We start from the raw sequence: 13027 nt of genomic DNA on the forward strand, positions 1-13027 counted from the left end.
TTGACTGCGTCGCGCTTCACGAATGTGCCCAGATTACGATATATGATTTTCAATAGTTATCATTAACGTTTTTAAGCTAGATATTCGACGCAGGGGCATTTTTCTTTGATTGAACTTACACGTACTACATTAATTTGTTATAAAAATATTCAGACTATTTATTAAACGGAGTCGCTTTACAGCTGTTACAACGGAAAAGACGTTACGTATTCTCGAAGGTCCTCTCGAGTTGAACAATGAGAAATTCACTTTATGACTTGATGTTTGAATTAAGACAACAAATTCAAAAATTCTCTCGAAATTAATATCAGAGACATTTTGTGCGAACTGATATAAGTTCGAAATATTGATCACTTTTTCTTTCATTGTACGGCGAGGCTTAAGCGAATCTACTAATCGAGCGCATTTAATGAGAAAAGAGTTGAGTCTGTACAGAATCACCTCTGGAAGTTACAGTCACGAGGTCAAGGGTCAAAGACAATTCACGGTGCATAACCAACTCTTGACTCGAGAATACTATATATATATGATCAATCGAATATAATCATTTTTCTAACAATTTGTACATCTGCACTATATTCGAACTGCCTCGACGTTTTTGTTGGTGATTATGAACAGCTCCTCCCCTCCCCCGGCAACTCTCTCATTCCCAGATATACACGCTGGAAATCTATTTTGAATTTATATCTGACTTTGACATGAAATTCGTAATCCAACAATACTGATTGATTACTGCTTAAGTTAGTCTTGATTGAGAGCATCGCAATAGATAAGTCTTCAATAAAAAATTTCCACGATTAAATTATTCTAACGTGTGATAATCGGATAGAAAGACATTCTATTCGGCTTATTTCCATATTCCATATCTAATATTAGGATATTAATTAAATTTCTTCATTTAATATAAGTCAATAATGTTAAAGAAATTTCAAACTCCCGCTAAAACCGAATAACTTCCACTCCTTTAAATTTCATCAAATTTTTTTATATAAATTATAAATAAAAAAAAAGGTATATCAGAAACTGGTTCAAATAGTTGACTCAATTATTTTAAGTTTTAGCAATATATTTCAGTGCGATTGTCGACTTCGTGACATATGTATCGAACATACATTGTAAAATTTCATAACTGAAATATAGATTGAATTAATAATAACTACATCGCCATTTTAATAAAATTTATAAAAATTTATTTTTATTTGTGTATAAATAATATTTATAAGATATTTTATTGAACTTATATTTGCTATGCCAAAAATTGCTTTAAAAGTATCTACAAGAAATCAAATATTGAGCTTATATTCCATAATTGATAGGATTAAAAATTCTTAAAAATCTTCGGCTTACTGAAAATTATCAATATTTACTTTGGAAATTCCACATACTATGTCACCTGAGCGACTTCAATGAAGCTGTGCGAGATTTTCAGGAAGAAATTTGTCAACTTCATCTCTTTTCACCTATTTTGCAATATGCATTATTCATTTATTTATAATTTTTATAAACTTGTACGGGATTGACAGATCACTGTTGTTTCGGAAGGTCTAATTCAAAATTCAAACACTGCCCCACTACAAAACAGCGAGTAATGCGCACGCGTATTAGTCACCTCTTCTTTCTTTCTCCGGCAGCTCTGCTTAGCTTGCTACGAGCCCAGCCCGTCGTCATCGTCCGCAGTCCGCAGTGACTACGCAAAGGCTCTCAATGATGGCGTAGTTGAAGTCAGTCATCGTCTCTCTTCACGGTAAACTAGCAAACAAAAAAAAATACACAGATATATACCTAAGACAACAATGACGTTGCTGCCGTTTACACCCATGATCACTTGCCTCTGACACCTAAAGACACACTCACTCCGTCCAGAATGTCCGGGAGCAGCGATTCCGAGGAGTTCTTTGACGCCGAGGACGATACCAGTAATCGTGCACCGAGGTAAGATCAACTTGTGTTCATCTCTACTCTCTCGCTAAGACTCTATTTTTAGACATTGCATCGCATATTTAAGTACATTCCCTTGCGTCACGAGTGTATCTTGACGGTCGTTGCCGCGAGTTGATTGATATCGAGTATTTTGGAGTAATTTGATTTGATAATCGTCTGTGCCGTTATTCAGTTTAATAATATCATTTTGTAGTATTTTGATACGTGACTTTAAAAAAAAAACTCGGTTTTATAATTCGCTTTGAAGCAAGCTTGTTCATTCTAAATTGTGATTGCTGTTATGAAAGAAGGTGCATTGTTGATGAGTGATATCTATAGGAATGTCATTCCATTTAATTATTAGGAAAAGCAGACATGTGGAATCAAACACTACTATAGAGTCCAATGATGAGAAGTTTTCTACGCCAACTGCAAAATCAGATAGTCATGTCTTTCTTAAGCCAGCTGATCCAAAGCCAGTCAGTGAAAGCGAATCCAAGCTATCGACTGAAGTGTTAGAAAAAATTACTGGCGATGAATTGGACAAGAAACAAAGTGCTGAAAAATCTGTAATTGTAATTACTTAATTTTTTTCATAATTTTCTTGTGATTAGCAATGTCTATAATCAAATCGTCTTTTTTATTTTTATATAAATAACACTGCCTTAGCAATTTTGAATTATAACTTATTAATTGCTTTTTATAGGAGGAAGAGAAAAAAGGGACAGACAAAATAATAGGTAGGAGAAAATTTCGTGAGTTGAGACAGCGTATGCAAACAGAAGACGATGACATTCCTGTTAACAATTCTCCTCCAGACAGCCAAACCTCATCTACTGAAGGAGTCTTTCCCACACCTTCAAAAACTTCCCATCCATTTAGGATAATTGAACATGATACGTTAAGTCTGCAAAGTATGACTTCCCTAGGCCGAGTAGGCCGAATATTAGCTGGTGCACCAGACAGTACTTTACAAGTTTTACCTCCCGGAATCTTACAACAACAAACCCCTACTAGTGTACCAACAAACATTTTGCCAAGAGAAGTTCAAATGACAGCCATACATAGTGTTTCAAATAAGGACGAGGACACTGCTTCTGATAAATTATCCCAGTCATCCAGTGTTATGACCTTATCAGGAGATGCTCTCAGAGAACCATCCTTGAATGGTAAATCTGATCAGTCATCTTCCTCTCAGTGTGATAAAACTACTGTACTTCAAGAACCTGATGTGATTGCAAGCACTAAATTTAATAGTAAACCTACTGATATTCCAGCTATTCCTAATAAAATGCCTGTGGCACCTCCTCGTCGTAAGAAAAAAACAAAAGCTCAAACACCAAACGATTTAATTGTAAGTAATAGTCATATTTTTGAATAACCACTGAGAATATTCATATATCAATTGTTATTATTTCTTTATAGCCAAATAAAGATCTTTTATTGTCAACATCGTCGTTACCTAGTCCAGCTAGTACCATAGAATCAATAACTAGAGAATTTGAACATTCTCTTGATATTAGATCTGCCATAAAAGGACAATATGTTGTTAAGCCACAGGTATGTTATGCTAACTTTTTCTTATTGAATAATATTATTTATTGAAACTAACATCAAGATTTTTGTTCTAGGATGAGGACAAAGCGAAAGCTGAAGGTCCTTCTAGAGAAGAACTTCAGAGAGTAGCAAAAATGAAAGCCGAATTAATGAGTATGAACTCAAGTGATAAATCTAATAGTCCATTAAGTTCAATATCAAGCAATAGTGTTGGTCGACACTCTTTAGGATCTCATAACGTTACAGGTAATGAGACACAAGGTACGAAGGAAAGACGAAAATCGGCTGGTGATCAAGATTTAGTTAAACAATTAAATATGTTTGTGAGAACTAGAACTGATTCTGGTAAACGTCTTACGGACATGGTAAGTGTAATTTTTTTTCTGTTTTAAAATCGGCAATTTCCACAGCAATCTGTTCACCTTTGACTTATAATTGCCATTTTTTCTATTTTTGCGATAAACCTATCGGATTATAGCAGTATTTCTTGGTTAGTTCAGTCACTTAATAATGCTTTTTTTTTCTCAAAAATTCTAACAAACGAGCTCATATGATGAATAATTAACGCCGAGTACATCATGTGTATATACAATTTGAAGTTACACGCTTGTCGATGTAGGCAAAATCGTATTGATTCGTTTTCTTCTTTTGAAAAGCACTATTCGTATTTATTATAATGCAATGATTTATTGGCAATGAAAATTTATTGATGCCTTTTTTTCAATAAAGCCCTTGGTCAATAATGATTGAAAAATTGATAGTAAATCAATCGTTCTTTTTAAATCTGTAAAATCGATTGACCTCGGGCAATGTATATTTGAAATTAGCTATTAACGTTTACTTTAATCCACTTATTACTAATGCACGTAGAAACAGGCAAACACAAGCTCGATTCACAAATCACCAACTTTATTTTTCTTTTTTATCACCGCTAAAAGATACAAAAATTCATTCGCAAATGAAAAGCTCGAAACAATACCAGCGAAACTGTTTTTACATTGCAGGAAATTCTGGAACAAGTGACAGTGTTGAATTTGGATACAGGTGAACGAGTGCCATTGAGCATAGCCGAGGACAAATTGCCACAATGCATAAATCCATTGTCGTTGCACATAATGCGACTGACCTCGGAGTACATAAGCAACTCGAGCCTTGAGAAGGAGAAGGAGAGTGACGAAGAGAGTGTCGACAGTAAGATGTCGAGTATTCCGCCGGACGAAGATGTGACTGTCGGTCGTGTTCGCAAAAGAACGCAAAAACTCCGGAGATTCCTTGGCTCGACTGTTCGTAAAACTATGGACAAAGCTAAATCTATCGCGCAAGAAGTATCGCACGCGAGGCATAAAGAAGACGTCATGGACATCGTCGACGAGGTTGGTGTTGATACTCTTATTGATCGCGTATTTTTTTAATTCGGCTTTTAGAAATGCAAATAACAGCATTTTCATTGAGCACTAGGCTTTTTGTATCGATTGTTTTCTATAGTGAATATAACATACAAAACTGATCTTTCCAAGCTGGATCATATCGATATATTTTTATACTTCATTATAGACTTTTCTTAAAAATTAAAATTGTTTCAAAAAATGTATATATGCAAACAAACATTTCTTTTACTCTTACCAAAAGGATTTTCCACGATAAGAAGGACATGCACGACAACTTTTATTAAAATTGCATGATTATTAACAGGTGTACCCGGGCGAACAGCAATGTATCAAGTTGAAAGCATCGAACAGTCATAAAGGCCCGTACGAGTTCTATGGTCTACAACATGTACAAGATCTGAGTGGTGAACATGTGGGCGCAGTATGGTGTATGAAATTTTCGGCGTGTGGTCGACTATTAGCAACTGCTGGTCAGGATCGAGTTTTGAGGATATGGGTTCTACGAGATGCTTTCCCGTATTTTCTGGACATGAGAACGAAGTACAATGCGGAAAAAGTCAGCCCAACCCCGTCACAGGAGTCACTTGTTTCTCAACAGTCAATGGAAGATCCTCATGCTATGGTGAATATTGCTGGCGAAACAGAAGGTAGTAAATTAGGACCGTTTATGCCTAAGCCTTTCTGCACGTATACTGGTCATACTTCTGATTTGCTTGACATTTCGTGGTCGAAGAATTATTTTGTGCTTTCATCTTCAATGGATAAAACGGTAAGTTTTCTTTATGTTTATATATTTTGATTATTACTTATTTATCGTATTGTATATTAAATGTTCGTTGTTACAAATCTTTAGGTACGACTGTGGCATATCTCACGAAAAGAATGCCTGTGTTGTTTCCAACACATCGATTTCGTAACGGCGATAGCCTTTCATCCAAAAGATGATCGCTACTTTTTATCTGGCTCACTTGATGGTAAATTACGTCTATGGAATATCCCAGATAAAAAGGTCGCAGTGTGGAATGAAGTCGATGGTCAGACAAAACTTATCACCGCGGCAAACTTCTGTCAGGATGGCAAATTTGCTGTGGTTGGCTCGTATGATGGCAGATGTATATTTTATATTACTGATCAGTTAAAGTATCATACGCAGATCCACGTTCGCTCGACGCGCGGGAAAAATTCCACAGGTAGAAAAATCAGCGGTATCGAGCCTATGCCCGGCGAGGAAAAAATTCTTGTCACGTCCAACGACAGTCGCATTAGGTTAGTTAAAAGTTCAAAGAGATTCACTTTGTATTCATTTGAATAAGGCATGATATTGGATGATTGGATGCGAGTACGGGGTTTAGTGAACCTTTATGATTGTGTTATTCAATTTTAAAATATATCGTACGTAGTGTTATGGGACATTTGCGATTAGCGATTTTATATACATTTATATTTCATGAACGGTCTCAAATGCAAAACAAAATTTTCAAGTAAATAACTGTATGATTATGTAATTATTTTTACAGACTATATGATTTACGTGACCTGAACCTCTCATGTAAGTACAAAGGCTACGTGAACGTGAGCAGCCAAATAAAAGCTAACTTCAGCCCAGATGGCCAGTATATTGTGAGTGGATCGGAAAACCAGTGCATCTACATTTGGAAAACCCATCATGATTACTCTAAATTCTCAAGCGTTCGCCGTGATCGTAACGATTTCTGGGAAGGTATCAAGGCTCATAATGCTACAGTCACGTGTGCTGTATTCGCACCGAATCCCGAAAGTATCATAAGACAAATCGAAGCGCGTGAGGCTCAAATTGAAGGTAAAAATTCGAAAAATTCCGACAGTGCGAGTACTGATGCGACGCCGGTTGATCCGGTGGTCGAACAGCGAACAAAAGGCTGCGGTGGTCATGTGCTTGTCAGCGCGGACTTTAATGGTTGTATCAAAGTGTTTTTGAATAAAACGAAACCAAAGCACAGCTCATTGCCTGCGTCGGCATTAGCTTAAAGAGCTTTTTATTTTTTTTATTCGTTATCTCTTTCTCGATGCTCATTAAATTCAATTGGTTATTGTTTTGCGAAGTTTTCCGTTAATTTGAATTGTAGTGTAACTTGCAAAGATTTTGGATTGGGTGCTTTTTTCTAATAAATAAGCAGTCTTATTAGAGAGTAGAATATGGAGATTGCTTATATACTCGTCTAGAAGATTTGTGAAGGTGGAAATTTTGGCAAATATGTAGCGAATTTAAAAAACAACAATCAGCATTAATAAGAGATTTTGATGTCTTTCTTTTAGACAAGGGTACTTTTTCTGGAAGCTGCGGTATCGATTTGATTATTGCAGAGCGTCTTCATTGAAAGTAATCGCTACAAACTGAAGAGAATTGTACGTGTCTTGTTGAGGAAGTAATTGATATGTCAATTAATTTTAGTAATATCATTTGAATATAATAATTGGGTGCCATATGGATATATGAAAATCTTGTGACTTTATTAAACATAGAAAATATTAACTTCTATTTTATTTAAATTTAAATGTATCAAATGAATTTTCAAAGTTACCAGATTTAATTATAGATAAATTAAAAAATTAGTAGAGTATACATAATAAAAGAATACACTACACAATACTTAGATCGATACCCAATTATTATCAAAACGAGTATTAAAAATGTTTTAAAGTGTTCAAACTTTCTTTAATATTTTAAACAGATTTCAATGCAAATTTTAATAACTCATTATTGTGTGAATTAATTTTATTGATACTAAATTATATAAAAATTGCCTTTATCTTAGAATATATTTTTGAATACTTTAAAGCATTTTATAATAAGATTGAGCCTTATACTTCATTGATGTTTTTTTATGAAAGAATCTGGAATAATATAAGTCATCATGCCACCTTAGGAATCGTGATAGAATTTGTCCGAAACTTTTGCTGAAACAAATTAATGTTTGACAAAATCAAGCGTTTTTAAACTTGAAAGAACACTTTATCGTTGCGTGAAATATTTTAATGTTAAACTTAGGGTAATACCGAAATGTTTGATCTTCAAGATTTAAATTTTTTGGTCTTTTAAACTCCATTTTTCGCGATGCCATAATTTTAGATGCTCTTGAAACAAATAAGCTTCCTTATAAAATGCCAAAACGTTATTTTTATATTATACCTTTTTCGTAAACTTTGGAAACATACTGATTTTTTAAAAAATTTTGTTTAAACGTCGCTCTGTTGATGCTTCGTCAGTGCTAATCAGAGACGGAGGCTTACAATGTGTTTGAGAACAAAGCACATAAAACTTTTTTCAGTGGTGCTTATATCAATTAGCAGGGACTGGGAATCGAACCTGGGCCTACCGTGTGCGAGTCTGTAGCCCTATCGACCGAGCTATTGCAGGTCCTAACGTCTTGATTTTATTCCCGATTTCATTGCTCTTCAGCTTTAATATTATTTTAAGCTATTAGATATTTCAAAATCATAAAGTATTCTTTACAAACAAATAAAACGTTATTTTTTCCATTGTATTCCAGAAGTTTCGTAAAAACTTGAAATTGATAAAGGACTGAAAATATTTTGAAAAATCAATTATTCATGTGTGAGGAATGCATGAGTATGCAAAGAATTATGAGGTAAATGATTTGTAATTTAATTATATCAGCATTGAATCACGGTTATGTTATTATAAGTTTATAAACAGTACTATCACTCATTGAATTTTGAGATTGCTTATCCAGTTACTCAATGCTACGCTTTCTGTAAGAACAATTTTCTTAGAACAAATTACTTTCGATAAAATCTTCACCTTTGCAATGTATGATTAGTAGAAGCTTTCATTAATATTTATGCAAAAAGAAAGTTTCTTTTATTAAAGGGCAACGTTGATTTCATATTTAATATCTATTACAATATTGCAAAAATGAAGTGAATAAATTAAATTATATATATAATATTGTAAATATGCAAGGAATAAAACAAAGTATATAAACGCTATCAAAAGATTGAATGAATTGGGCGAAAGAGAGAGAGAGATAGGAACGAAAACAAAACAAAAAAATCGTTGTAGTTTGTAAGATTGTACATATATTGATTAAAATATCGAAGATAAAAAATACAGCGAGGGTGGTTAGAGTATGCTTTAGTGGGTTATGAAAACATTACCATTTTTTTGGATGGTTGTGTTGTGCACAAAAACAAGAAAGAGAAGAAAAACAGAAATTATATTATTTGTAAACTTGTTTGTAGAGAAGTAACGTCTGTTAAAAAACGTGTATTAATTGCTACGCATATAAATTTTTCAGCAGCGCGCTTTTTATTCTTAATAACTTATAAGTTGCCAATATTAATGCGTGTTATATTGTTATAACTCATTGTAAAGAAATCGAATGTTTTCCTAATTAAACATAATGTTATGGGCTTTATTATGTTTGTTGCGCTGTAATTAGAAGCAACGAGTTTTTTTTGACTTATTCGTCTTTTTCATTGATGTATCTAGAGACGGATTTATTCTATAAAAAAAAAAAACAAAAATAAAAATCAATTTTCTCTTGTGAATCCTGTCGAGAAACCGAGTATATAGAATGAAATTCAGCTGGGTAATCACTATGAATAAAAGAACGAAGTATACTTTTACATCAGTTGTACATTCAATTTCTCCAAACATCAGACGAATGTTACACCAGTTTTTAGTCAATGACCAACAGCAAACAGAGAAGTGTCCTTCGAAATTCAGCTTGAAAGGCATTTAAAAGCGATTTACGGGTACTGCATATATACATGTACAGCACTGAAAGCGTTCGATCAACCATGTTAAGCGTCCGATAAGACAATAGCCCGCAAGCAACCAAGTGCAGTGTCAACCATATGCAAATCAGCCAAAACAGTACACGGATACCTGACCAGCAGTAGTAGATAGCAAAATTGAATAGCGGCCACTTGTGCACACGAGGATCGATGATTTGCGTGATCGAACACCTTTACAACGCCTGAGATTCTTATCTGTATTATTAGCGATTGCGCGTGTGCCTTGCCATTTTAATTTCCATAATCTTTCTAGCAGAGCCAGTGCAACGCACGCGAATGCTGTAATATGCCGAGGAGGTGAAGATTGAAATCACAACGCTGCTGCTATTTCATGCTGCTTTTTCTTTTTTTTTTTTGCGAAACTCGTAGACTCGCACGCCGGTGAACGAGCGGGATTAGATGCTTATTGCTGCTCTGCAGTATGTTACCAGCCAATTATGAGGTGCGTAAAACGATATAATTTTTATTTGGCACTTGGATGTATGTTTGCTCGAGGATCGGCGGATGACTGTTCATTTTATAGAATGGATTGTCTTGCAGTATCATTTAGCTATGTTTATTCGATAATGAAAATATTGCAAAAATAGGAGCTGAGTGTGCCCCGACAGTTTTGTAGCAATAAAAAATAGGGAGAAAATGGAAAAAAGAAGCAAACAATCGCTATAATTAACAATGGCGCAATTAGTCAAAAAGCCAACGGATCGGATGAATGAGTAGTAAGCCTTTGTACAGTGGCAGCGGCACTACACTGACAATGCTGAAGTGAGCGCGTGTGTGCAGAGATCGATCACGAGCGCGCGCCTCTTCCGGAGGCTTCCCGCGGTCGCTCGGTCAGTCGGTCGAGCCGGCGGCGTTCCCCATTCGCACGCCGCCGCTGCGATTTTAGCGGGATCCCATGCTGCTCTGCCGCTTGGACTATATATGTGTAACGTTCATTCGCGTATTTGGTAAAAGGTTAACTGCACAATGCCTTTTTTTAGAGAGAGGAGGGGGGAGGGGTGAGATTTGCAGGGTAAGTTATATTGGAAATGAGTTTCGTTGTACTTGGAGGTTTGTTGATTCTTGTTTATGACAAGGTGCGCGTTATTGCTGCAAGGTAATTACACGTGACTTAATGACGACTGTAAACTCACGGTGATTTAGATGGCAGTGTGAAATGCGTGTGCACTTACGTCTGATTACTTACTTGGCAATTCTTACCTGCAATTAGTTCTACTTTTAATACGAATAGATCAACTATGCATAAATTTATATATCATTCTCTTTATTGTTTTATATTAATCTAGGCGAAGTTTATTTAACGCAACTGGTGATCGAAGCTTTCATTGAAAAAACAATTACCATTCTACGCGCGCGTTTCAAACGTGCGACTTGGCGAGAAAATTGGCAGTCTGTAAGCACATGGTCGGCCGTCGCACATAATGTACGGAACAAACATTAGCGTGTAAATGTGTATAAATACTCGGTCAAATTCATCCGGGCGAAAAGTGTGCCATGTGCAAGAATTGTCCGAAAAGACCTTTATCATTCATTACGACACTGTTCTCCGCCGTCAGCCGTCGTACTTTGCGGTAAGAGTAAAAAGTGGCCCAAGGCTTGTTAAACCGAACGATTTTTAAGCCACGGCAAAAACGGTATATAGAACTCGTAAGCGGTCTTTGCTCTCTGCTCCTTTTCTTTTTCGAGAGGAGGATGATTGATTTAATCGACGATGGACTTCTTTTTGCGAGTGAAAACCGGCCAATTCAACGAAGCCTACGTTCCTGTCAAATTGAAAAGTTAAGAGGGCCGAACAAAGACTCTTCTAAACATTAAAATTTACCAACGGCGCATCATTACGCCGAGGATATGCAGGCAAAACCACTTTTGAAGTTCTCTGCACGGGAAGTGAGCTCGTGAGCGCGCGCGTGCACTTGTCGTAAAATTTAACTTTCCTCTGCCACCCGTCCGCGTGCGAAAAGCCTTCTCCTCTTCCACTTCCAGAAGCATGTTTTGAAATGTCATTTGAATCTTAAGCTCGCGCTTGACTCGATTGAATTAAGCGGAGCTTCGAAGCTAATGGAAAAATTCTGGCAAACTGTTCGTCGTGCTGGCGAGAAAAGCGGGTGCATATCCTTCCGGCCGCGCTGAATGCCAAGACAACTTGTAAACAGCCCGTATTGGAATGTGTCTAATCGTGCATTTTCTGCATATATCCGTGGCGAAAGTCTCGACTCGTTGGCCTCGTATACGCGCCAGGCAGGAGACTGAAAAGGACCAGCTGCCGCGTGACGATCGCACATCTCGCTGCAGTTTCACCGCGACTATCTTTGCGCGACAGTGTCTGCATACTTCATTCGAGCGGCTCGCGCGCGCGACCTTTACCTCCGACGGTCTCTCTCTCTCTCTCTCTCTCTCTCTCTCTCTAGGTGTGTGACTCTTTTTGAGATTTTACTGCGAGTACGGATATATTGTATATTGGTGTCGCGTATATTGTTGCCGCGGCTACGAACGTCGCATGCTAAACGTTTTCCATCTGCTGGTTCCTACTTTTTACCATAAAATTTTTCCTCTCTTTTATTTGGTCGATAAAAATGAAATGTTCGAAAAAATATGTTCCTTTGCTTCCGACAATGTAATCAAGTAGTATGTTTGATAACGCAGCAGAAAAGAGGCTGTTCGCTTTCGACGCGTGGAAAGAGACGCACAAGACGCTTATATTTTTTGCGCACTTCTTAGTCGTGCTTAATTAAGCGCTAGAAAGAGCTGCGCTTGTTTACTGCCTGTTCCCTCAAAAACACAGACAAGAATTATATCTGGTCGAACAACAAGAGAAGAGAAGTTTATTGCCTCCGACGGCGTGACGTAATAGTTACAATTCTCCCCTCCCCAGAAACATAACGTTTGCTACCGGAAGCTCTTTCGCGCGGCGGCGTTTTACGATCGCGCCTGCGACCTAAAACAAAGTGAGCATCTGTTTATATAAAAATGCAAAAAGCTCGCGACACGCAAATAAAAATCCCCTCAACAAACCCTCGGAATGTAAAGCGAGCTTTCCCCATTTTCGCGTTGCATTACGAGGTCAACCGACGTGGCTCTGCTGCTCACGCCTACGGCACATACTGAAAATTATCGCCTTGCAAAAGTAGCAACGCACAATGTCCGCATTAGGTGCGCTCACCTCTCGAACATATATATGCAACTACCACGTGTAAACTTTCGCGCGCAAGGCTCATCCTTTTTGATCTCTCTGCTGGCTATTGTGTTGGATAAAGTTTCGTATGGCAAGTTTTGCGTCGTGATGCAAGCCGAGGAAACAAAGTTACGTTCGCGTTTGGTTTTTTCGTTCCTTACGTCCGAGCTGATCGTATGGGAATTTTCAG

At 36.8% G+C, this 13027-nt stretch overlaps 1 protein-coding gene across 1 annotated transcript; it reads left to right on the top strand.

The window, feature by feature from the left end:
* Positions 1-1364: 1364 nt before the first annotated feature.
* LOC131673669 (WD repeat-containing protein 44) lies at positions 1365-9478 on the top strand. Its single transcript, XM_058951848.1, has 9 exons — positions 1365-1932; positions 2285-2495; positions 2627-3274; positions 3346-3480; positions 3552-3842; positions 4482-4850; positions 5170-5634; positions 5719-6131; positions 6383-9478. The coding sequence occupies exons 1-9, from the start codon at positions 1865-1867 to the stop codon at positions 6870-6872; spliced, it is 3090 nt and encodes a 1029-aa protein (XP_058807831.1). The 5' UTR covers positions 1365-1864; the 3' UTR covers positions 6873-9478.
* The last annotated feature ends 3549 nt before the right edge of the window (positions 9479-13027 follow it).

The sequence above is a fragment of the Phymastichus coffea genome, unplaced genomic scaffold, assembly GCF_024137745.1.
Source record: "Phymastichus coffea isolate CEN01 unplaced genomic scaffold, Cenicafe_Pcof_1.1 PCOF00190, whole genome shotgun sequence".
NCBI lineage: Eukaryota > Metazoa > Arthropoda > Insecta > Hymenoptera > Eulophidae > Phymastichus > Phymastichus coffea.

Coding starts and splice junctions, on each gene's coding strand:
- LOC131673669 (XM_058951848.1), top strand. CDS start 1,865: ATGTCCGGGAGCAGCGATTCCGAGGAGTTCTTTGACGCCGAGGACGAT. Junction 3,843..4,481: donor GTAAACGTCTTACGGACATG/GTAAGTGTAATT, acceptor TTTACATTGCAG/GAAATTCTGGAACAAGTGAC. Junction 4,851..5,169: donor TCATGGACATCGTCGACGAG/GTTGGTGTTGAT, acceptor GATTATTAACAG/GTGTACCCGGGCGAACAGCA.